Raw genomic sequence first — 21,562 nt, 5'->3', positions numbered from 1 at the left:
CTGTAGCAGCAGAGAGGTTTTCCATCACAACTTGTTGGATCTCCATGGAAAGTACTCTTCAAATGGCAAAGTGCTTATGATTAAATGGTACGCAGGCAAGACCTTTTTGTCTTCTTTGCTTTTTTTGGGCGGTGTGTGTGTGTGTGTGTGTGCACAACTCTTTCTGAAGGCCAAAGTTAATGCCGCAATAGAGAACTCTGATACACTCCCACGTGAAGTGGCCATGTGAGGAAAGCCCAGAGGGAGGGGGAAAAAGCCTAGAATGAATTTGAGTGAGGCAGAGAGCGGGAGGGAGGCAGATGCAGGAAAAGTTCAAACATTACTGATCCTCAAATATCCTTTTTGGTTTCTGGTTCAATTGGAATTCTGCTGTAAGTGTCTGCTAAAAGCTCCATTTTTGTCGCCCCTCCATCGCTGCCGAGCTTTTAGAGCTAGATGATGACAGATTGTGAGTTACCTGATATCCTTCATCATTCTCCCCCAGCGGAGGTGTTTGTTCCAAGCCAAGCAAGTCCTCAAGGACTAACAAACAGCCGGAACATTTGATGGACTGCAGGGAGACATCTGCTCTGCCTGGTTTTGTCGTACACGTTGGGAACAACATGTTACAGTAATCAATCAATATGCAAACTGTCCTTTTAGTCTGACGATTAACCTCACAGACCTCGTGGTTATGAAGTAATTATTTCAGGTCGTCATTGTGAACTGGTATTGAAGAGTTGCGGGGAGTGAGATTGACAGCTTGGAGTGTTTTCCTTCACGTTGGCAGATTGCTTTAAGCATCGATGCTCGATATATCCTCAACAGCGTTGTCACAACTGTGCTTCGGGCACCCTCGGGGATAAGCTCTGTTCTGTATGCTCAGGGGACAAGAGGGGAAGAAAAAGTCTGAGCAGTGAAATCTGATTTGTGGTTACAGATGCAGCATCCCTCAAAAAAATAATCGAGAATACCATCCCTGCCAACGAATCCCGTGAGCACGGTCGTCCATTTAAACTGCAAGTTGCTCATGTCAGCAGATGTGTTTTTGCATTGTGGTGAGCTGTTCTGGAATAGCCGTTGGCTGTTTTAGCCTCGGAACGTCCAACCTGCTGTTGACAAGTGGTTCCCAAGCTGAGGCCCCAGGGGCCTTCTGGGAGTTACAGAGGATTTGATGCAAAATGATGCACAACAGAATCGTTTCCCTCATGTGTTAGCAAAAATAATAAATAAATAAATAAATAAAAGTAAAATTACCTCGTGCCTTTGATCGAATTAATTATTTCCTCTCATTGAGCTCCCACAGTTCCTCTCAATTTTAGAGGTTCTCTTCACTTTTGGACATTTATTTTTCTATGAAACCTCTGCTGCTCTGGGGTAATTGCAGCGATTAACATCTTTATGATGAATGACAAAGTTGTTTACACACAGAAAATTTTGAGCGAGCACTCCGAAAGTCAGGTAGCGCCTGGATAAGACCCCAAAGATATGTCTGAGCTGTAGGCCGGGAGCAAAAGTGAGACGCAGGCTATGGAAGAGTAATATATTTTGTCTGTCCATTTTTATGTGGAGGATGGTATATCTTAAAAGTAAAAGATAAATGCTTAGAGCCTAAACAATGACAGAACAGTAGTATAATTAATGCATTTGTTTGGCTGAGATGTGGCTGCAGGAATGTGTCCCAGACACGTCTCTGTGCCTGTCAAAATAGTTGAAGTATGGACACAACACCTGACAACAAATATGATTCTAGACAGGCACTAAGCAGATCATCTGCACCCTGGACATTAGAATATTAGAGATGACACCACCTGAGTTACTTGTAGCCATGATAACATCCTGCTACAGTTCTACAAAGTCATGGTTATTCTCTCTGCTGCACTTCCAACTTTGTGTGCATTTCATGTGCATGCAAAGGTTTTCTCAAATGACTTTGGTTTCCTTCCACTGTACCAAAAACATGCAAGTTAGGTTCATTTGTGATTCTGAACTGACCTTGGGTGTCTTTACGCTGGCCCTGCAAAGGACCGGCAAACTCTTTGGCCTGCCCTTATGCGAATATAACGTGGTTACTTTCTTTCATAGGTCTTTTTATTGAACTTAAATTATGCCACAAATAGGTTACAGTTGTACAGTGTCATTTTGTATTTTCATTCACTCCCAAAACAGTTACCTATTGACAGGAACACCTCGGATCTAACCTCCCACCCCCTACCCACCCATACAAATACCGAAAGCAAACAAAATAAAAATTAAAAACTAACAAAAACCAGCTACTCAGAAATACGCTGCCATCTTATATTAACTGCGCAGGAAGTGAGGTGGTGGGGGCTCCAAGCCTATATTAACCTTGGTTCCCAAATGCCTTGATACGGCCCTGGAAGTGGGACTGACTTCTGGGGTGATCTGATTCTATCACATGTATAAATATTGAATGCTTATATATTATTGCTTTTCACTGGTAAAAATGTGTATTGAGGATAAATCTACCTACTTTTTTCTTTTTTTCTTGATTTTATTTGAATAAATTCCTGCCCTTTCTCTCCCTAACCTTCCTGCATGCTGCACGTTTTCTCCGTCTTCCAGAAAAACTGTTTCCTAGATTTCCAACTTTCTAACTAATTAGCCAAAGGGATCTACCAAACGCAAAAAAAAAAAAAGAAAAAGAAAAAAATAGCTTAATATGCGCTGTGCTCCAGCAGCAATGAGTTGAAATCACCGGGGCATAGATTATGAACTCAGCTGAAAAGTACATGAAGTACCAGAGAATATGGGCTGATATAAACGATCGCAAAAGAATTTCTTTGTTTTGGTGGAGCGATTTTGTGAATATAACAGCGGCCGCGTGCAGGACGCAGCTGGAGTATTTGAGCCATTACCGCTGCGTCCTCTCTGCTCATAGAATGCCCGCAAGGCTGAATCCATAAATGACGTAGTATATGTGGATACTGGATCTTTTTTCAGGCATCCCGCAATTTGAATTTTTAGGAAACCCACATCTTGACTCTGGGTTTAAAAATGCATTGTAATTACCGCCTTACTGACAATTGTACCGAGTAAATATTACCATTTTCTTTCCCTGTAATGCCTTACATTACCACATTACAGCAAAAAGCAATGCATTACAGTAATGAATTACTTTTGTACTGCGTTACTCCCAACACTGATGGTCACATAAAACAACATGCATGAAATGCATGTGTATATGTAAACCTGCTAGGTCAACCAAGAATAAATTGTCTTTCTCTCTTTCTGTTCACGCAATTTAATATGAAAAGCGATAAGAAATTGACATTTATTGTCCATGGTGAATGGCCAAATGTGCTTTTTACACTTACATGAGAGCATACATGTGTGAAAGATGAACCAGTTAACTTTCCAGATACATAACTGCCATTTATCGTGTGAGTAAGTTGGTCATACACAGCCTACTCATAGTATTGACCAATTGTTTCAGATATTTATTTGAAATGCTGACCTCACCCATTTGGGGTTAGCTGTCAAAGTAAGTGTTGCGCGAGATCCCGCAATATTGTGTGAGAATATGTCTAAACATCTTCAAAAAGAAAGTTGTCATCATTAATTGTTTTACTGTTAAAAGTATGCTGTGGGAGGTGGTGGGTAATATGTAGTGATTTTGTTTTACAGTAAAATGCATCTGATTTTACAGAATTTCGTTGAAAAAAAAAACCACAAGTGACTAGCTAGTTAGCCGCTAAGTGGCGCTGTAGTTTTCAACCAGCGCTCTTTGAAGCGGAAGTGACTCGTCGTTGTTTAAAGCAATATGGTGTCGCTCTATGAGCAATGTGATTGTAAACAAGCTAACATCTGTAGCAGTAGAAGGGGTTTATTAGCCGGAACACAGTAGCTGCTGATATTATTATTTTATTATTTGAGAGCTAGATGGCTCTTAGAGTGTGTGGAGTTTTTATCCGGGACGTCTCCGTCCTTTCCAGACGACTCGTGCTGTCTGCTCGGCAGGAAAGTGCGTCATGTCTTCTCACCGCAGGTCAGTACCCCTAAAAACGGATTTAAGTGTTTTGTGGCTCTGTTTGTGTTGGGCAAGACACGTTTGTTAATTCTCAACGTAACGTGGGAAATATATGACGGAAGTCGCACTCTTGATTATGTTACGTACTGCCGTCAAACCAGCCCTCCGTTCGGAAACGACTGTCAAGGCAGCCCTCCTTCGATTTTTCGCAATCAGACAGTTTTTGAGAAGTTAACCATTGAATATGGAAAAAATTGTCATTATTGACAAATTTGATTGCACTTTATTTTGAAATGCAGACACTAGGGGTTTAGGGGTTCTCTTGGACCATAAACTTACTTGGAAATCCCATATAAAATATATAAAACAAAAAATATCCAAAAGTATTGGAATTTTAAACAAAGTCAAAGATTTTCTAGAAATTTCAACACTTCAGACATTATATTATTATTTTATCTTACCATACTTAACTTATTGTATTGAGGTTTGGGGCAATACGTTTAAAACAAACACTAATCCTTTGTTTCTGTTACAGAAGAAAGTTTTGCGAATTCTATATAAAGCAAATCCGAGAGAACATACTAACAAATATTTTGTTCTATCTAAATTTATGAAATTCAAAGACTTAGTTAAATTGAAAATTTTACTAATTATGTTTAAGGCTAGAAATAATTGACTGTCAACTAATCTACAAAGGTTCTTTGTTTTTGATCCCAAAAAATGATGAGAGTAGAAAGAAACCAGAGTTTAAAAGGATATTTGTTCGTACTACATTAAAGCAAATGTGTATTTCAATATATGGTGAAATTATGGAATAACCTGGATGACGAATTAAAAAAAGTACAACTACTGATCAATTTTAAAAAAATGTATAAAGATAAAATGCTAAAATCGTATGATTTGGTGAGTTGAGGATGGAGGATTAATGTTTTAGTAGTGATATTATTTGTGGAAGTAAGAGAGCGGTTTATTTTTTGAGTATAAGGCCATTTTGTACTTTTCGTTATTTATCTTGGCTTAGTTAAAGGGGGTATGTCATATAAGATTTTTTCTTCTTCCTCCCCCTATTTCACTCGAATGCTTATATTCTGATTTGAAGTTTGTATATTTAAACTGAGTGAAATAAATTATTGAATTGAAAATTGAAAAAAGGCCACATCGGATCTTTATGAAAGAGTCGGGGAGGATGTAGTACTCGATGTGTACATCCGGACTGATGTGGAATATTTCGCAATCAGACAGTTTTTTGAGAAATTAACCATTGAATATGTTGAAAATTGTCATTATTGACAACTTTGATTGCACTTTATTTTGAAATGCCACATCAGATCTTTATGAAAGTCGGGAAGGATATAGTACTCGATGTGTACTTCCGGACTGATGTGGAATGATGTTTCGCAATCAGACAGTTTTTTGAGAAATTAACCATTGAATATGTTGAAAATTGTCATTATTGACAACTTTGATTGCACTTTATTTTGAAATGCCACATCAAATCTTTATGAAAGTCGGGGAGGATATAGTACTTGATGTGTACTTCTGGACTGATGTGGAATGATGTTTCACAATCAGACAGATTTTGAGAAATTAACCAATGAATATGGTGAAAATTGTCATTATTGACAACTTTGATTGCACTTTATTTTGAAATGCCACATCAGATCTTTATGAAAGTCGGAGAGGATGTAGTACTCAATGTGTACGTCCGGACTGTTTGGAATGATGTTTCCCAATCAGACGGTTTTTGAGAAATTAATCATTGAATATGGTGAAAATTGTCATTATTAACAACTTTGCACTTTATTTTGAAATGCCACATCAGATCTTTAAATCGTGTTCATTCTTTTAATTAAAATAATTTTAAAATAGACAAAATCATTAATAACGTAGTTTTTCTTGCACACAATGTTACAGAAAATTTTATTTAAATCGTTTTCATTCTTTTTCTTTAAAGTATTTTTAATAGATAAAATCATTAAAAACGCAGTTTTTTCTTAGACAAAATTTAACACATACAGAAAAAGTGTTCATTAGCACGTTCAGACACACATCCTAGAAGTGCGCTTTTATTTTGAAAGACACTCGAACGATGACACCCTAAAAATCGCCTGTAAAAATCGAAGGAGGGCTGGCTTGACAGCAGTTGTTACGTGGCTGTTAGGAATTCACAGACTCAGTTGTAGTGAAACAGAAGTAATTTATGCATGAAAACACAACAAATGAAAAGAATAATTGGGAATACAAACAAATATATTTTCTAAAACAATTTTCAACAAGTGTAGATAAGTTGCAGATCATGTGCTTATTCTTAAGTCCTTAAAAACATGTTCATTTAGAGCAGTGAGACAGGTGCACTGAGATCCTCTTCAGTCCGCTTGTCCTGGATTTTAGGGCCCTGTAGCGCCTCCTAGAGGCCAACAATTTACCTGGGTGGGTGGGATGTATTTACCAGGATGAAATGGGCCCTCCTGAAGCAAGAGGATCTGACTTCCTATTTAGAGAGCAAAGGGAAACAAATATGTTTGTGCTGTGACGATGACCTTCTGTAGGGCTTTTTCAACTGCAGGAGAACCGCTGACAAACCCAGTTGAGGTGCAGCGTAAAGTAAAATGTGATTAGTCAGTTCTCCCTGGATCTGGACCTGTTTTGCCCATCCAAGTTAAATCAACAGATGTTAGTTGAATTTGCATCAGCAGTTGCACCGACAACTTCCTGGTGGGACTGCAAGGAAAGGACAGCACCCGTTTTAGTTGCATCATCTTTAGTGTCCTCACACCCCCAAATGCTTTAATCTTTAAGGACCGGATGAAAACTAAAAGCTTTGTCATCAAGTCTAAAAAGAACAATTTGTTGAAGAAGAACCAAACTTCAGTTTTAATGTCACAAATTATACTTTGTGGTCTTTTTAATGTTAGACAACAAGGCTGTTGTTTTGAGCATGCATGTGCTGTTTGTGTTGGTGCTGGAAATTCTGAAGACAAACTAGACACAGCCATTCCCACTTATTAGAGTAGCTGGGTAACCATTTGGTTTTAGTCTGCAAAATTCAAAACTCAGTTTTAAATTATAACTTGTGTCTTTTAACCCGCTGGAGAAAGAAAAAAAAAAAAGCAAATCAGCAAAATTGAGAGCTGGAGCCATTTCTGGGTAACAGTGGGTTCTCTGAATTAATATATGTATATATATATATTAGGGATGTAAGAAAATATCGATATGGCAATATATCGTGATTTTTCCCCCAGCAATATTATATCGATATTCAAAAGCCGTGTATCGGAAATATTGATATGGCAATATATCGTGATTTTTTTCCCCTGTAATTATTACATTGAAATTCAAAAGCCGTGTATCTAATTCTTGAAAGAATTTACATGCAAACATTTGTGTATTTTCTTTTCGTTTTGTGCAATTCAATCGCCACCCGCTAGTTAATGTTGGTGTGTGACCAAGATGGCGCCCATGACCGGCTGCGTGTCTGCTCAGCTCCCAACCTTTTTTGTTTTTCTATTGTATTCTTGTATTTTTTCCATATGCAGTGCCGATTCTCTGCTGGTGTATGATCGGGACTTCCTGCTCTCGATCCGCTCTAGAATGGATGTTTTTCAGAACTCTAATGCGGGACACCTTTTTCCACCGCCGCTGGAGACTGACGCGAACCCAGCTGCAGAGCCTGTGTTGCTCCACGCTTTCCCACCGCCGCTGGAGACTGACGTTAGCCCAGCTTCCGGGCTTGTGCTGCCCGTCGGTTTGCCGCTGCCCCGGAGACCGTGGAAAAAGAAGCGGGGGAAACGAGGCGGCTTCTTTGTTCAGCTCCGAAGGATCCGGCGTGGCGAAGCCATATCGGAGCGCTGCTCCGTGACTGTGATGTCCCGGATCCATCGGCATCTCAATCGAGTCGAGCTGATCTCGCTGCTACCGGGAGGACATGGAGCTGAATGTTACATGGATGTGTCTGAGGTGTGGATGACCGGCCAGTTGGGAGCTCACGGAGCTGAGAGCTGCGCGAGTGCGTGGGATGTGGGGATGATTCTCCAGCTGGGAGCTCACGGAGCCAAGCGCTGTATGCGTGCTTCGGAACCGAGGATGATCCGGCGGCCGACCGCTGCTGACCAGCTTGCGGCACACAATCGGGGGAGATGTGGAGATCGCCTAATCACATCAGATTACTGCGTATGGGGAAAGGAGCGGTGCTTTCGGAGTTCCCCTGATGCTCGAGGTGGGTGCTTGGTGCCTGTTGTTTCTTTGGGTTCCACCGGGTTGCCCTCCCGCTCTCGTTTTCGCCGCTCTCGTTTTGGACGGCACAATCAGCGGGGAATAAATCTGGCCAACCTACAGTATATTGCAAGATTTGATGGAGCCGGACTTTCTCTTCCATCGGGAAAGCAGTCGACTCGCTTTGCACTGATCAATGCCAGATCGGTTGGAAATAAAACTTTTATTCTGAAGGAATTCTTCCTGAACAATAGCTTGTCTGTTCTATGCGCCACTGAATCATGGTTAACCCCTGGAGATTCAGCTGCTATTGTTGAAATGTTACCTCCTGGATGCTCCTTCATTAACATTCCAAGAGCACAGCGCCGGGGCGGAGGTCTATTGACTATATTCAAATCAGATCTTGTCTGCACACCGATTACCCATCAATCAACTCCATTGTCTTTTGAATTAAGTTTGTTTGAATTGGGACGTTCCCCTCCATTGTTATGTGCACTCATTTACCGTCCACCACCCTATAACAAGGATTTTCTTAATGAATTTGCAAACTTCCTGGCAGACGTCTCCTGCAGATATGGAAAAATACTCTTGCTGGGTGATTTTAATATTCATGTCTGCTGTCCTGACAAACCTTTGGTAAAGGATTTCTTAGATCTTATTGACTCATTTAGCATGTCCCAACGTGTTAATGGACCCACTCATGGTCATACACACACACTAGACCTGATTTTTTGTCATGGGCTGCAAATTAGTGATCTTGGCATTCTACCTGCAACTTTTTCTGATCACTCACCAGTTGTGTTTAATATGAACTTAGACTCTGCCTCTCGTGTTGAGTGTTTCCGTCCCAGCTTCTCTCGAACAATCAGACCCAATACTGCTGCACATTTTGCTGCTATTCTTGCTTTGAATTCAGCTCCATTTCAATCTACTGATGAATTTACTGTTGTTGAGGGATTACTTCATGCGCTTGATTCATCCTGTCTGGCTGCTTTGGATATTGTCGCTCCATTAAAATCAAGGCGAAATACATCCCGACCTGACCCATGGCTGAACGAGCAAACTCGTTCCATGAGACAACATGCCAGAAGACTGGAACGTAAATGGATAAAAGACAGGCTTACTGTATCCTTTGAATCCATGAGAGAGGCGTGGTCTCAGTACCAAAGAGCAGTCAGAGGCGCAAGAAATCGATTTTTTGCAAGCATTGTAACGGCTAATTCTAATAATCAAGGTGTGTTATATAAAACTATGAATGCAGTGCTTTCACCAGTTACAAAACTATTTTCCTCTGCGTCTGCTGACTTGTGTAACCAAATCCTGCAGTTTTTCTTAAATAAGATTAGTGTAATCAGAGCTCAGATTCACCAAACCAACCATGTTCCTGATTCAGTCATTCCCCCTCATGTGCAACTTCAAAGCTTTCAGCCCATCTCTCTGCCCTATCTAGAAAAAACTGTTGCTGCCATGAAACCGTCTGGCTCCCCAGAAGATGTTATCCCACCACGTCTCCTGAAAGAGGTTTTTCCTTTCATTAGCCATAATGTGCTAGACATCTTAAATAGTAGCTTGACATTGGCTGAAGTTCCTTCTGCCTTTAAACATGCCGTTCTTCAGCCAATCTTGAAAAAACCTGGTCTCGACCCCACTGATTACTCTAATCTCCGACCAATTTCCAAATTACCGTTTTTATCTAAGGTCCTTGAGAAAATAGTGTATGAACAGATGCTGACACATCTAAATGACAATCAGGTAATGGACATTTTTCAGTCTGGTTTCAGAAAACAGCACAGCACTGAAACTGCTCATGTTCGGGTGTTTAATGACATTTTTCTCGCTTTAGATTCAGGTTTCCATGTGGTTCTGCTACTTTTGGATCTATCAGCAGCATTTGACACGATCGATCATAACATCTTGATCACCAGACTTCAGACTTGGGCTGGCATTTCTGGTTCAGCCCTAGATTGGTTCAGGTCATACTTTTATAACAGGTCCGCTAGAGTCATGTTGGATGGCTGTTCATCCGAGTCACAACCACTCCGTTGGGGTGTCCCACAAGGTTCAATACTCGGCCCGTTACTATTTAACCTCTATATACTGCCCTTAGGAGCCATTTTCAGAAGGCACGCTGTCTCATACCATCTTTACGCTGATGACTGTCAGATCTACTTTTCATTCAAGCCAACTCAATCAATGCAAGTTCTGTCTGATTGTATCGATAATGTTAAGCTTTGGCTTGCTGATAACTTCCTCCATCTGAATGACTCCAAAACAGAAGTAATCGTTTTTAATCCTCACAGCATCCCGGCTACTCTTCAACCTGACCTCAACTATCTCTCACCTAATGTCTCCACTGTAATTTCCAACCTTGGAGTTAAAATAGACCAGGCTCTGAAGATGGATGCTCAGGTCAATAACACAGTTAAATCATGTTTTTACCACCTCAGGCGTATCTCTAAACTTAAGCACATCCTGAGTGTCCGTCTTCTCAAATCAGTAGTCCACACTTTCATCACTTCACGGCTGGATTACTCCAACTCCTGCTTATACGGCATCAGTAAAGCAGCTCAATCTAGACTTCAGCTAGTCCAGAATTCAGCAGCTAGGTTCCTGACTGGAGTTGACAGAAGACAGCACATTACACCAATTCTAAAATCTCTCCACTGGTTGCCCGTTCATCTCAGGATCAATTTCAAAATCATGCTGCTCACTTATAAATCCCTGAACAGTCAAGCTCCTCCATATCTGTGTCAACTCGTCCATTACTACAATCCGCCTCGTGCTCTCAGGTCTGAGGATAAGCTCCTCCTAGCTCTTCCAAACGCACGTCTGAAAAGCCGTGGAGAAAGGGCTTTCTCTGTCTGTGCTCCCAAGCTGTGGAATGCATTACCACTACTAGTGAGGCAAGCACCAACAATTAGCATTTTTAAATCTCGCATGAAAACTCACTACTTCAACCTTGCATATAATACATAATCATGGACCACTTTCGACATCTGCATTCTTTCTACAATAGAATGCACAATAATTAACATCTGTATTACTGTGGTTCTTTCATATGTTTTTATCTGTTGTTTCACATTCCTTTGCGTTTTTAGTGTTTTACGACTGTTAGTTCGAGTATTTTCTTGTTTTCATTTTTTCTTATAAACTATGCTTTAAATGTCATTCTGAACGTGTTAATTTAACTGTAATCTTTTAATGTACAGCGCCTTGTCTGGTTGTAATGCCATGTTGAATGCGCTTTATAAATAAAATGGTATGGTATGGTATGGTAGTTGGCAGCAGTGTGCAACGAGTTTTGTCTCCACCATTGAAATGTAAATCCCTCCCTCATGGTTCAGATACCTCATGTTAAACACGTTACGTATCAGTTTGGACTGTTTACTGAACATTCTTACAATAAATTCAGTAAAATAAATTGTTTGTAACGTCTGACTGAATGTATCGCAATATATCGTGATTTATCGTATCGTCTCACCTGTGTCGTGATGTGAATCGTATCGCCAGAATTTCAAAAATACACATCCCTGATATATATAAAGTTTTCTCATTTTCTTTGAAGGAATTTATAATATGGATCATGTTAACACACACGTAAGCATAATTACTCGTCTTTCTGCGCTGCTGGCAGCAAAGTGATGGAGATGTTGATGTTTGAACAGGAAATGCTGCCTGCAGCCGAAGCAAGAGGGGCGGATTCACCTTCACTCCTGCTTGTTTTATTACATCCGAAGCATTTCTCAGCAGACTGATGAAAGGAAAAGCAGCTGAAGCAGACGGCAGCACTCATCACCCTCCAGCATCGGTTCCTCCACACAGCAGTAAGCAGCCTCACAGATTTACTGGTCTGGCTTGATTAAAAAATAAATACACACCGCATTTTGTCACCAACATGATGCTCTTGCTATTTATGGTTGTAATTGTAAATATTTGATCTTATTACAGATGAACAGATAGGTTTATTACAGAGACATCCAGACCAGCCTCCTGACTCAAAGGTGTTAAAAGTGGTCATAATCGGTGCTCCGAATGCTGGGAAGTCCACGTTGTCCAACCAGCTGCTCGGCACAAAGGTTTTTATCCTCTAAACCTGCTGGTGTTTTCATTTGTATTGTAAAGGGCACAGCGCTGTGAACGTCTGTTCCTTTCAGGTGTTTGCTGTGTCCAAGAAAGTTCACACCACTCGGTGCCGCAGCCTGGGCGTCCTGACGGAGAACGACACACAGATTGTAAGTTGGGTGCTTAGCTGGACGTGTGAGAAAAAGGCCTTTGTTCATCATTTTTGTGTCTTTATTTTGCAGATTTTGCTCGACACCCCTGGTCTCACCACTCACTCAAAGGTCAAAAGGTGCAGCTTCTCATTCTAACTCTACAATCTCTGTTAGGCTAATATCCAGTGAGTTACACAGACTTGTGTTTTCTTTACAGACACCATCTGGATAAATCTTTGCTTGTGGATCCCTGGCTCTCTGTAAAAGAAGCCGACCTGAGTACGAAACATTAATCGTCTAGACCTAAGCGGCTGTTTTATTTTCTGTGCTTTTGTGATTGTGTGACCTGAAGAGTTGTTTGCGGGTTTTAATGTGAAACTGCATCTCTTCCCAGTGGTGGTCATGGTGGACGTGTCTGACAGATGGATGCGCAGCAGGCTCGACTATGAGGTGCTGAAATGCCTTGCCCAGCACCCGCATATCCCAGCGGTCCTAGTCCTGAACAAGGTACGTTCTACTGTAGTCAGTTTTCATCAGTAGATCCTCTTCAGGCCTGGTGGATGCCATAACGGGCATGTTTGACACGTATTATGACACTTCTGGTGCTTTAATTAGATAGTCATTTGCCTGTTTGCACACAGAGGCTGGGGAACAGGTCATTTAATTGTAGAAGCGCGAAAAATCGTCACATTTTGTAAAAGGCACGAAAAAGAGGCAAAAACAAATGAATGACAAATGGTGCTACTTGGTGGATCAGCGTAGAGCATTTTTAATATGCTTAATGCTTCACATGATGTTATCCAGCACAAATGTATCTGAACTGCTCTTTTATTGGCTGTGCAAAGAAAGAAAACCAGAATTTGAAGAATGGAAAACTCAGATTCGTCTTCTTCCAGGTTTCTGAGTCAGATTTAAGGGGGCAGCAGCCCTAGGCTCTCCTCTCCCCAAACACATCACCCAGCTCTTCTGGTGGGACCTCAAGGTGTCCCCTGGCCTCCCCAGAGATATAATATCTCCAGTGTGTCCTAGATCGACCCAGGGGCCTCCTGTCGATAGGACATACTTGAAACACCCCCCTTTGTAGGCATCCAGACAGGATCCTGACCAAACACTGGAACTACTTCAGCTGTGGATGAGCAACAGCTCTACTCCGAGTCCCTCCTGGATGTGTGAGCTCCTCACCTTATCGCTAAGGCTGAGCCCAGCCGCCCTACAAAGGAACCTCATTGTAGCAGTAGACAACAGTAGCTCAGGAGATAGAGCGGGTTGTCCAGTATGTGGAAGGTTGCAGGTTCGATCCCAGCTCCCACCAGAGAATGCTGTTGTTGCGTCCTTGGGCAAGACACTTAACCCGCCTCGCCTGCTGGTGGTGGTCGGAGGGACCGGTGTCCGGTGGTGCCAGTGTACGGCAGGCCTCTCCTCTGTCAGTGCGCCCCAGGGCAGCTGTGGCTACATCGTAGCTCATCATCACCAGCGTGTGAATGGGTGAATGAATGATTGTGTTGTGAAGAGCCTTGGGGGGTTGTAAAACCCTAAGAAGGCGCTATACAAATACAGTCCATTTTGTTTGCTTATAGCGCAAGCTAGATAAAAATGTAGCCAAGACAAAGGAGCTCATAATATCTCTTAAACAAGATTTCATTATGGAACCAGTTTTATTCCTAATCAACCTGTTGAAAGTGTGGCACACTTTAATTATTTAAGCTCATTCTTAGATTGTCAAACACTGATTACGTGTTAAAGAAAAGCTCACAGAGACTTAAGCTTTTGAGAAAGCTCAGAAGTCTAGGTGTCCGTCGGCAAACCCTAGAGCTTGTTTGTAAAGCAACTGTTGAGAGCAGTTTGACTCTACATTTCCCGGCCTGGTTTGGTCATGTGAACTGCAGATCTAAGGCCAAACTTTTTAATAGTTGGCAGACCACAAAAACTGTTAGTCAATTGGCTGCTGAAAGGATGACGAGGAACACTGCGGGGAACATTGTAGCAGACAGCAGCATCCACTCTTCTGTCAGTTTGAACCCTTGAGCTCTGGAAGGCGTTACACGGGGCTTCTGGCAACCAAAAATATATATAAGACGTATTTGTTCCTAGTGCTGTAATGATCCTTAACCAATGTAAACGATAAAATCCAACCATGGGACATACTATCACGTGAGTGGGGGTGCAGGTTTTTGTTTTTATTTTTGTTTTTGAGAGCCGAGGGATATTTTCCACTACGGTGGACAATAACGTTTTATTCTATTCTATATTTGTGGTTTTGTTCTTTTGGTCTTGGTCATCACCCAAAGTTCAGGTCCTGCACTCTGTCGTGTTTTTAAACCTCAAAGAACAAACTGCAAATAATTATAAAGGAAATATTAATATTTGAACGTTCCACGTTCATCTCCAAGAGTTGGTTAGTTCCATCCTGGTGAATTTCTTTGCTTCAACAGACAAAATTACAACGAAGGACTAAAAAAGTATGCAAAACAGAGCAATATAATATAGAATATGTAGAAATGACTGAACATTGTGAATAAGGGTGACAAACTCATAACTCATGCTGGGACCGGCCACAAGGGGGCACTTGTTTTGCTTCAGTAATCATAATTGTAGAGCAAACAGCAGAGTACCGAGTACACGGTCTTGTGGAGCTCCTGTGTTGACAGTGAGGCTACCACCAATTAAGTCTAGCACAAATGTCAGCCGAGCCCTAAATCCACAGTCTACCTGGTTCAAATAGATCTATAATAGAACTATAATGCACCATTTATTTGTTATTCCTCTCGCCTTGTAGAACATGCCTCATTCACATTAACAGGAGCTACAGAGCTGTTCGCCTGTCTCTGTTTCTGCCTTCTAGGTGGATCTAATGAAGTCCAAGGACAGGCTGCTGGATGTCACAGCACAGCTGACAGGTGGGGTGGTGAACGGTCGCAGGATACAGGTCAGGCCAGTGATCAAGCCCCCGTGGGCTGAGAAGATACCCAAGAGTGATTCAGAGCTACCTCCTGACGGGGACACTTTGGTGCACGGGGACAGTGAGACGTCAGACTCTGCACTGAGCAAAAAGCAGCTGAAAGAGCTGAGCAGTCAGCAGGGTTGGCCCCACTTTAAGGATGTCTTCATGCTGTCGTCTGTGGACAGAGAGGACGTGGAGACGCTCAAGGTGAATTGTTGTGGCTTTCAAAGTGATCTCATGAATAAAGTATTGCATTTAATCTGTGTCATCTTTTTTTCTTGTAGACCTATTTTATTGTTAATGCTAAGCCGGGGTCGTGGCTGTATCACAGCGAGGTCCTGACGGACCAGAGTCCAGAGGAGATCTGCACCAGCATCATCAGAGAGAAGCTCTTGGAGTATCTGCCTCAGGAGGTGCCTTATTCCATGACACAGGTGACTAACGCGCCGTGTTGACAGTCACGTGTGACAGCCGATGACGCTGTCTTGCAAATGCCACTCTGTCACCTTGTGGCCTGTTTAAAACGCGATCCTGGCTTCAGTTCTAAATGTTTACATGTAGATATGATTCCTGCTGGTTCAGATGAACTCTCACCGTTTCTGAGCAAACCCTGTACTGGTGCAGTCTGATCACACATCTGGATCCACTTTAGGACATGTTCCTGGTGTTGACTGGACTCTGCTTCACAAATCTAGCCTCTAAGAAATAAGAACATTTTAGATTTACCTTTTTTTTTTATTTGAAGGTTTTCTTAACTTGTCTCTCTTTTCAGTCCGTTGAACTCTGGCAAGATGGAGAAAATGGGCAGCTTGATATTTCTGTGAAACTCTACGCTATCAAAGAGTCCCACATGGTACGTAGTCCCACACATTTTTAGTTCGTTCTTCTCGGCTTTAATTGGACTTAGTGATTTCCACCAAGCGTGACCAGCTGTATGTCCACCTGCTGTTTGTTATAATTATCCTGCGTGTTTACCGTTAGTTTAGCATATATTTATATTGTGTCATTAGCCGTGGCAGCTGCCTAGGACTTTAGCCCAGAAATGTCTCAGCTGTTAGATGGATACAGACCTGCATGTCGCCTTCGGCGTAAACACCAATGAGTCACCTACTGACATGATGATGTCAGCATCCACAGCTGCACAGGCTGACGTTATCATTTATACGTTCCTACGCACGGTAGAAAAGGATGGGGTGTTACTGGTCATTTCCAGATATGGAATAGTATGGAAAATGGAATATGGGAGCACACAGATGTGTTTATTCACCGGCGTCTGAAAATAAAGAATAAAATGGTCAAATATGCAACAGGTTGCTATGAAACAAACCCGAGGTAGTCTCAGCAGAACCAGCATGCATCTCTGAGCTGCATGAGTGAGAAAAATAAACTAGAGATGCACCGATTATGGGTTTTTAGGGCCGATACCGATTAATCTCAAGTGGCTATAATCAGAATACTTTAAAGAGCAAGTCACCCTCAAATCTACATTTTTTTGCTAATAAACTATATAAATGAGTGTCTAGTCATGCTGTAGACACGTGTAGTCAATAATTTAGCTCTTTAGTGCATCTTAGTTAAAATTTCAATATTCTGCCTAAAACTGTCAGTGTTGGGCCGTCGTCAGGTAAAAACTCTGCACTGCATTTCAATTTAAATTTGCCATCGCTATTGGCTAAGAGGTACACTGTGACATTACCTGGTACATTATGATGTCACTATGTCATTGTGAGCCTAAAACAGGAAGTGGGAGTGGAGTAAAACTCTGGGAGGGGTGCATCCTTTATATGAAGTTTTTTTTTGTTGCTTCAAAGCACTTTTAAAATGACTTGCCAGTGATCCCACCCCTAAAGCTGATTTTATTTGACTCTGAATGTTAGCACGAGTTCACAGAATAAACGTCCCGTTTTACTGACTTTAAATCTAAATAATTAGAAGAATGTCCTAAGAAAATCTTTTCATATTGTTGTTATTAGAAAGCGTTGTTTCCTGCTATCTCTCTTTAGTTGAATAAAGCTATTATAATTTGATTTAAAGCATGCTGAAAATAAAAATCTGAACATATTTCTGTACATTGGCTCAAAATTAGACATTTGACTTCAGAAGTTCTGTATAAAACTGTCACAGTGTTGTAATTTGAGTGAAATCAGAGTGTAATTGATAAAATGGGACAAATCTTTGAGTTTGACGATCGAAAACATTTTAAATTTCGACAAAAATTGCAGAGAAAAGTTTTATCATGAGAAACATTTGGTGATTGTGGTCATTTCATCCCAGCTTCTGCACATGATTTGAATGTAGCCACCATAAGTGCCTGTTTCAGACAAATGGAGTCATGTATCATAAATGAACTCTCTCTCTGCTGCTTACAGCTGTGATGAGCTGTCGTTTATATATAGCCTTAGAGTCGCTGCCTCCTCTTATATCTCTAAATTCTTTCTTTCTTATGGTTTTAAATGTTTCAGCAGCCTTTCTACATGATGCATATTTGATGATATTCATAGAAGCATATTTTGTGCTGAAAGGCCTTTCTAGGAAGACTCACTCAGAGCAGCGTGGTTTTCATGATGGGGAACCCTTTTATCTCTTTTCTGAGTCGCGTCTGGTTTCCGACCATTTTTTTCTGCTGTAGTTGTGGTTCCTCACCTTGTTTCATTCCTCGCATCTGCAGAGTATGGTGATCGGCACAGCTGGCCAGATGGTGTCGCGGATCGCCCAAGAGGCGAGCGAGGACCTGAGCCGAGTGTACCTGAGGGAGGTGAGGCTGAAGCTCTCCGCCAAGCTGAAGAAGTGAAGAAGAGAAAAGGATGAACTGAAAAACTGCTATGATGTCGTCGTGAGTCAGACACGAATCTGTAAAGGACTGATGTTGTTCTCTGAGTTTGTAACGTTCAAGTTGTTTCTCTTATTTAATGTGGAAACGGCAGAATAAAAAAACGTTTTGGATGGGAGAGGGGGGTCGCAAACGTGACACAAGGGGATGTTGTGACACAGATTTTGGCGGCGTGTTTACGGCTGAGTGGCTTTGGTGAGCTGAGAAAGGGCGGATGTTTTATCTGGGGCCCTCAGAGCCAACGTTAGATTAACCGAAGCTGCTCAGACGTTCCTGATGCCCTGTTCTCTCTTCCCCCCATCCCCCCTCTCTCCGTCTACTCTTCTGGGTCTTACAGAGTCTAATTCTGCCCCAGAGGGCTGTTATTGTGTCCCTAATGGATGGCAGAGTGGAGCGCTAACTCAACAGTTTACTTTAACCAGGTCATATTCATGTTATTAATGCTTTAATATTCAGTCAATAAAAACAGAGATGCTCGTTTTAGGGGGAACATTCGTTAACTTTATTTAACATTTAGAAAATCATCTCAATAAGATGCCATTCAGCAGCGTTTTGTTGCCCGCTGTCCTCTGGGTGGGGACGAGAAGGAGCGAAGGCCGGGGAACCCTTACCATTACTAAAACTCAGTAATGGTAACGGTTTGACGGCCATGCTCAGCACCGGCGACTCTTGGGTCCGTTCTGATGGCGCCGGAGGTGGAATGAGACCCTGGATAGTACATCATCTATACTGTAGTGTCTCTTTAAAAAACTTACAGTATAAGATGATATCCTGTCCAGGGCACAAGACAAAAACGCAGAGACGATGGCTCTTGGTGTGTTTTTTATCTGAAAGAAAATTAAAAAAATAAATAAATAAAATGTGAGAAACATTTTAAAAGACTGGATTTTGAGTTTTCTCACCTTTTCCATGAAGCGTTGGACTTTCCTCATCGTGTTGTGTTCTAGTAGCATGTTGGTGCCACCTAACCGCTCTGCTGTTGGACTCTGACACTTAAAGGCCCTCCACTGCTCATTAGCATATCGAGATGACATCACACTTTAGGTTTCCTCCTTATCTGCACCTAGCCTGGTTGCTTCTGCTCAGAAATGGTCCACACCCTTCCAACTCCCAGCTGAACGCCTCTTTTAATGCCTTTTATACAGAAATGAAGCATGTATTTTATTGAGTTTGTTAGTTTTGACCTTTCTGATACAAAAACAGCCAAAGCATTTGTCTCCTTCAGACTTTAAATAAATGTAACGTTCAGCATCTCTTCAGTCGTCTGAATCTGCGGGATTTATGCGCCACGCTTTCATGGATTAGAGTTTAATACCACAACATGTCAGCTGCTGCTGGGATGTCGGACATTAAAGGAAGTGCGTTTCATTTTTAGATTGAAGGATTTGGACTCTGTGATGTGTTTTGGTGTTAGACGATGTGTCAGATTCACAGCATCGAACTACAGCCGGGCTCTGATGGAGCGCGTTAGCCGTTCAGGTTTGTCTTTAATCCCCGACAGCAAACGGGACAAAAAGTAAATCGGTTTTCAGATTATTTCATTCATCAAGGCCAGAAAGCTGAGCTGACCATGAGAAAAAGCACCAAGCATTTGTCATAACTGGTAATGAGTCCGTTTCTAACAGAACAGCTTTAATTCAGCCACAGAGGGTTTTCCAGCAGGAATGGCCTGTTTGAGGTCAAAGGTCACGTGTTCTTCAGGATTTCCTCGTAGAGCGCAGAATTCATAGTTAGGTCTGCACAAGCAGCAAAGCAGCCCCAGACCATCACACTACCACCACCATGCTTGACCATTGTTGGTTTTTTTTTTTATTACTAAAAAGACTTTATTCATCCCAGAGGGAAATTAAAGGGTGTTGTAACTCATTTTATTTAGGGTCCTTCTGAGAGGATCTACTGACTGCAGGTCTGAAGAATCTTTGGTTCCACCCTGAACAGAACCAGCCTTCTTTATCTGGTTGTTGAGCCGTTTTAAAGCCCTGGCTCTGAAGCTGCTGTATGCTGAAACGGATGTTTAATTTTACCTGATATGTTTTAGTACTGGTTTCACTCCAGAAACACACCTTTCAGAAAGTTCTGCTTTTGTTTAGATCCTCTTTGTGAGATGGGTCTTTGTGCCGTTGTGGGTCAGCAGAGATTTTGGTCTTATCTTTCTTATTTTCGAATCACGACCTCTGACCTTAGCAAGAGAGGCCTGCGGTTCTGTTCTTTAGTTTCATGAGAACAAATCGCAGCGTATATTGCTTTACGAGAGCTTTTGGCCTCCTTCCTTTTGCCAAGATTAGGTGATTTCTTAATTCTGCAGGTCATGATGAGGCTGGTGGAACTAAACTCTGCTTTTTAAAATGATGTTTAAGCAGATAAATTCATGATTTAACCAGCAGAGTGATAACTGCTTCCTGTGGAACCTGGTTGGTTTAAATAGCGCAGGTTTTGGATGTAATCTGTAAAGCGAAGGGTGCAGCTTCATCTTCTAGAGACTTTCTAAACAGCACCGGTGAATGTTTCTCTTCCAGAAGTGAACCACGGATGTAAAAATATTTACAGATTATTCGTACCATCACACGCTCCTTCAACGTTGGACTCATTCATCACAGTTACATCAGTGGTGTTTGGTCAACCTCTGCATGTCATGCTGGTTGCCATAGTAACCCACTCCTCCTAAGGGTGTGGGCTCCAGTTTTAGGGTGTCGTCCTGCTGGTGCTGATAAAGGTGGATGCGGGACTATCTGGGTGGTGAGCACAGTGCCCAGCTCCTTTATCTGCTCCCCCTTCTACCGTTTGGGTTCATAGATAAGTTGTACTTGTTGTTTCGGCGCTCAAAAAGACCCTGGGGGTGGGGGGGCTGTTATTGTATTATAAACCGGGTTAATTCCAAATGATCGGAGGAAAATTGGCCTTGTTTTTCATTGAAGAGTTTTCTGTTTTGGATGATGTTTTTGATGAGGCCAGACCCCCCCCCCCCCCCCCCCACACACACACACACACACACACACACACACTACCACCTCCTCACCCCAAACATGAGCCCCCAGTTTCCCACAGACATCTGAGCAAAACTACATCTTTTTTAAATACCAGCAGACTTGATTATGAGTCAGTGAGGAAGTTTAAGAGACTCTGAAAGAGCAACAGATTCATTTTATTTTAACAAGCTACCCGAGGAAGTTTAGTTGGAAAACTTCGAAACATCTGGACAAGAGCACATTACTGTAGTATTTTACTGTATGATTCTTCTCTTCTGTTTCTAGTTAACAAGTCATGGTAATGATATTCACCGTTTAAAAATGTAACGGCTGCACAGTGGCGCAGTGGTTAGAGCTGTTGCCTTGCAGCAAGAAGGTCCTGGGTTCGCTTCCCAGCCTGGGATCTTTCTGCATGGAGTTTGCATGTTC

The 21,562-nt window shown here is 41.9% G+C and overlaps 2 protein-coding genes across 3 annotated transcripts in view; one reads left to right on the top strand and one right to left on the bottom strand.

The window, feature by feature from the left end:
- Nucleotides 1-18,071, bottom strand: part of fam222ba (family with sequence similarity 222 member Ba) — a 58,766-nt gene extending 40,695 nt beyond the window's left edge. The window contains exon 1 of the mRNA XM_070555928.1: nt 17,981-18,071. The gene's annotated coding sequence lies outside the window, so the exon portion shown is untranslated. The remainder of the gene's footprint in view (nt 1-17,980) is intronic.
- Nucleotides 3,523-19,426, top strand: eral1 (Era-like 12S mitochondrial rRNA chaperone 1). 2 transcript variants are annotated; one of them, XM_015961817.3, is made up of 11 exons: nt 3,523-3,988; nt 11,848-12,006; nt 12,131-12,258; nt 12,337-12,414; nt 12,487-12,533; nt 12,614-12,675; nt 12,791-12,903; nt 15,239-15,544; nt 15,622-15,771; nt 16,110-16,190; nt 18,006-19,426. In XM_015961817.3, the coding sequence occupies exons 1-11, from the start codon at nt 3,883-3,885 to the stop codon at nt 18,126-18,128; spliced, it is 1,353 nt and encodes a 450-aa protein (XP_015817303.3). In that variant the 5' UTR covers nt 3,523-3,882; the 3' UTR covers nt 18,129-19,426. The 2 variants fall into 2 exon arrangements, with proteins under 2 accessions (XP_015817303.3, XP_070412028.1); XM_070555927.1 differs by lacking the exon at nt 3,523-3,988 and adding an exon at nt 6,487-8,186.
- The last annotated feature ends 2,136 nt before the right edge of the window (nt 19,427-21,562 follow it).

Source organism: Nothobranchius furzeri, chromosome 10, assembly GCF_043380555.1.
Source record: "Nothobranchius furzeri strain GRZ-AD chromosome 10, NfurGRZ-RIMD1, whole genome shotgun sequence".
Taxonomy (NCBI): domain Eukaryota; kingdom Metazoa; phylum Chordata; class Actinopteri; order Cyprinodontiformes; family Nothobranchiidae; genus Nothobranchius; species Nothobranchius furzeri.
The sequence above is the reverse complement of the archived record's forward strand: the minus strand, read 5'-3'. Positions and strand labels throughout refer to the sequence as shown.

What these genes read in the sequence shown, in the direction of transcription:
- eral1 (XM_070555927.1), top strand. Translation starts at nt 7,421, where the DNA reads ATGGCGCCCATGACCGGCTGCGTGTCTGCTCAGCTCCCAACCTTTTTT. An exon ending in GAGTTCCCCTGATGCTCGAG is followed by an intron (nt 8,187 to 11,847) that starts GTGGGTGCTTGG and finishes ATGTTTGAACAG; the next exon opens with GAAATGCTGCCTGCAGCCGA. An exon ending in ATCGGTTCCTCCACACAGCA is followed by an intron (nt 12,007 to 12,130) that starts GTAAGCAGCCTC and finishes ATCTTATTACAG; the next exon opens with ATGAACAGATAGGTTTATTA.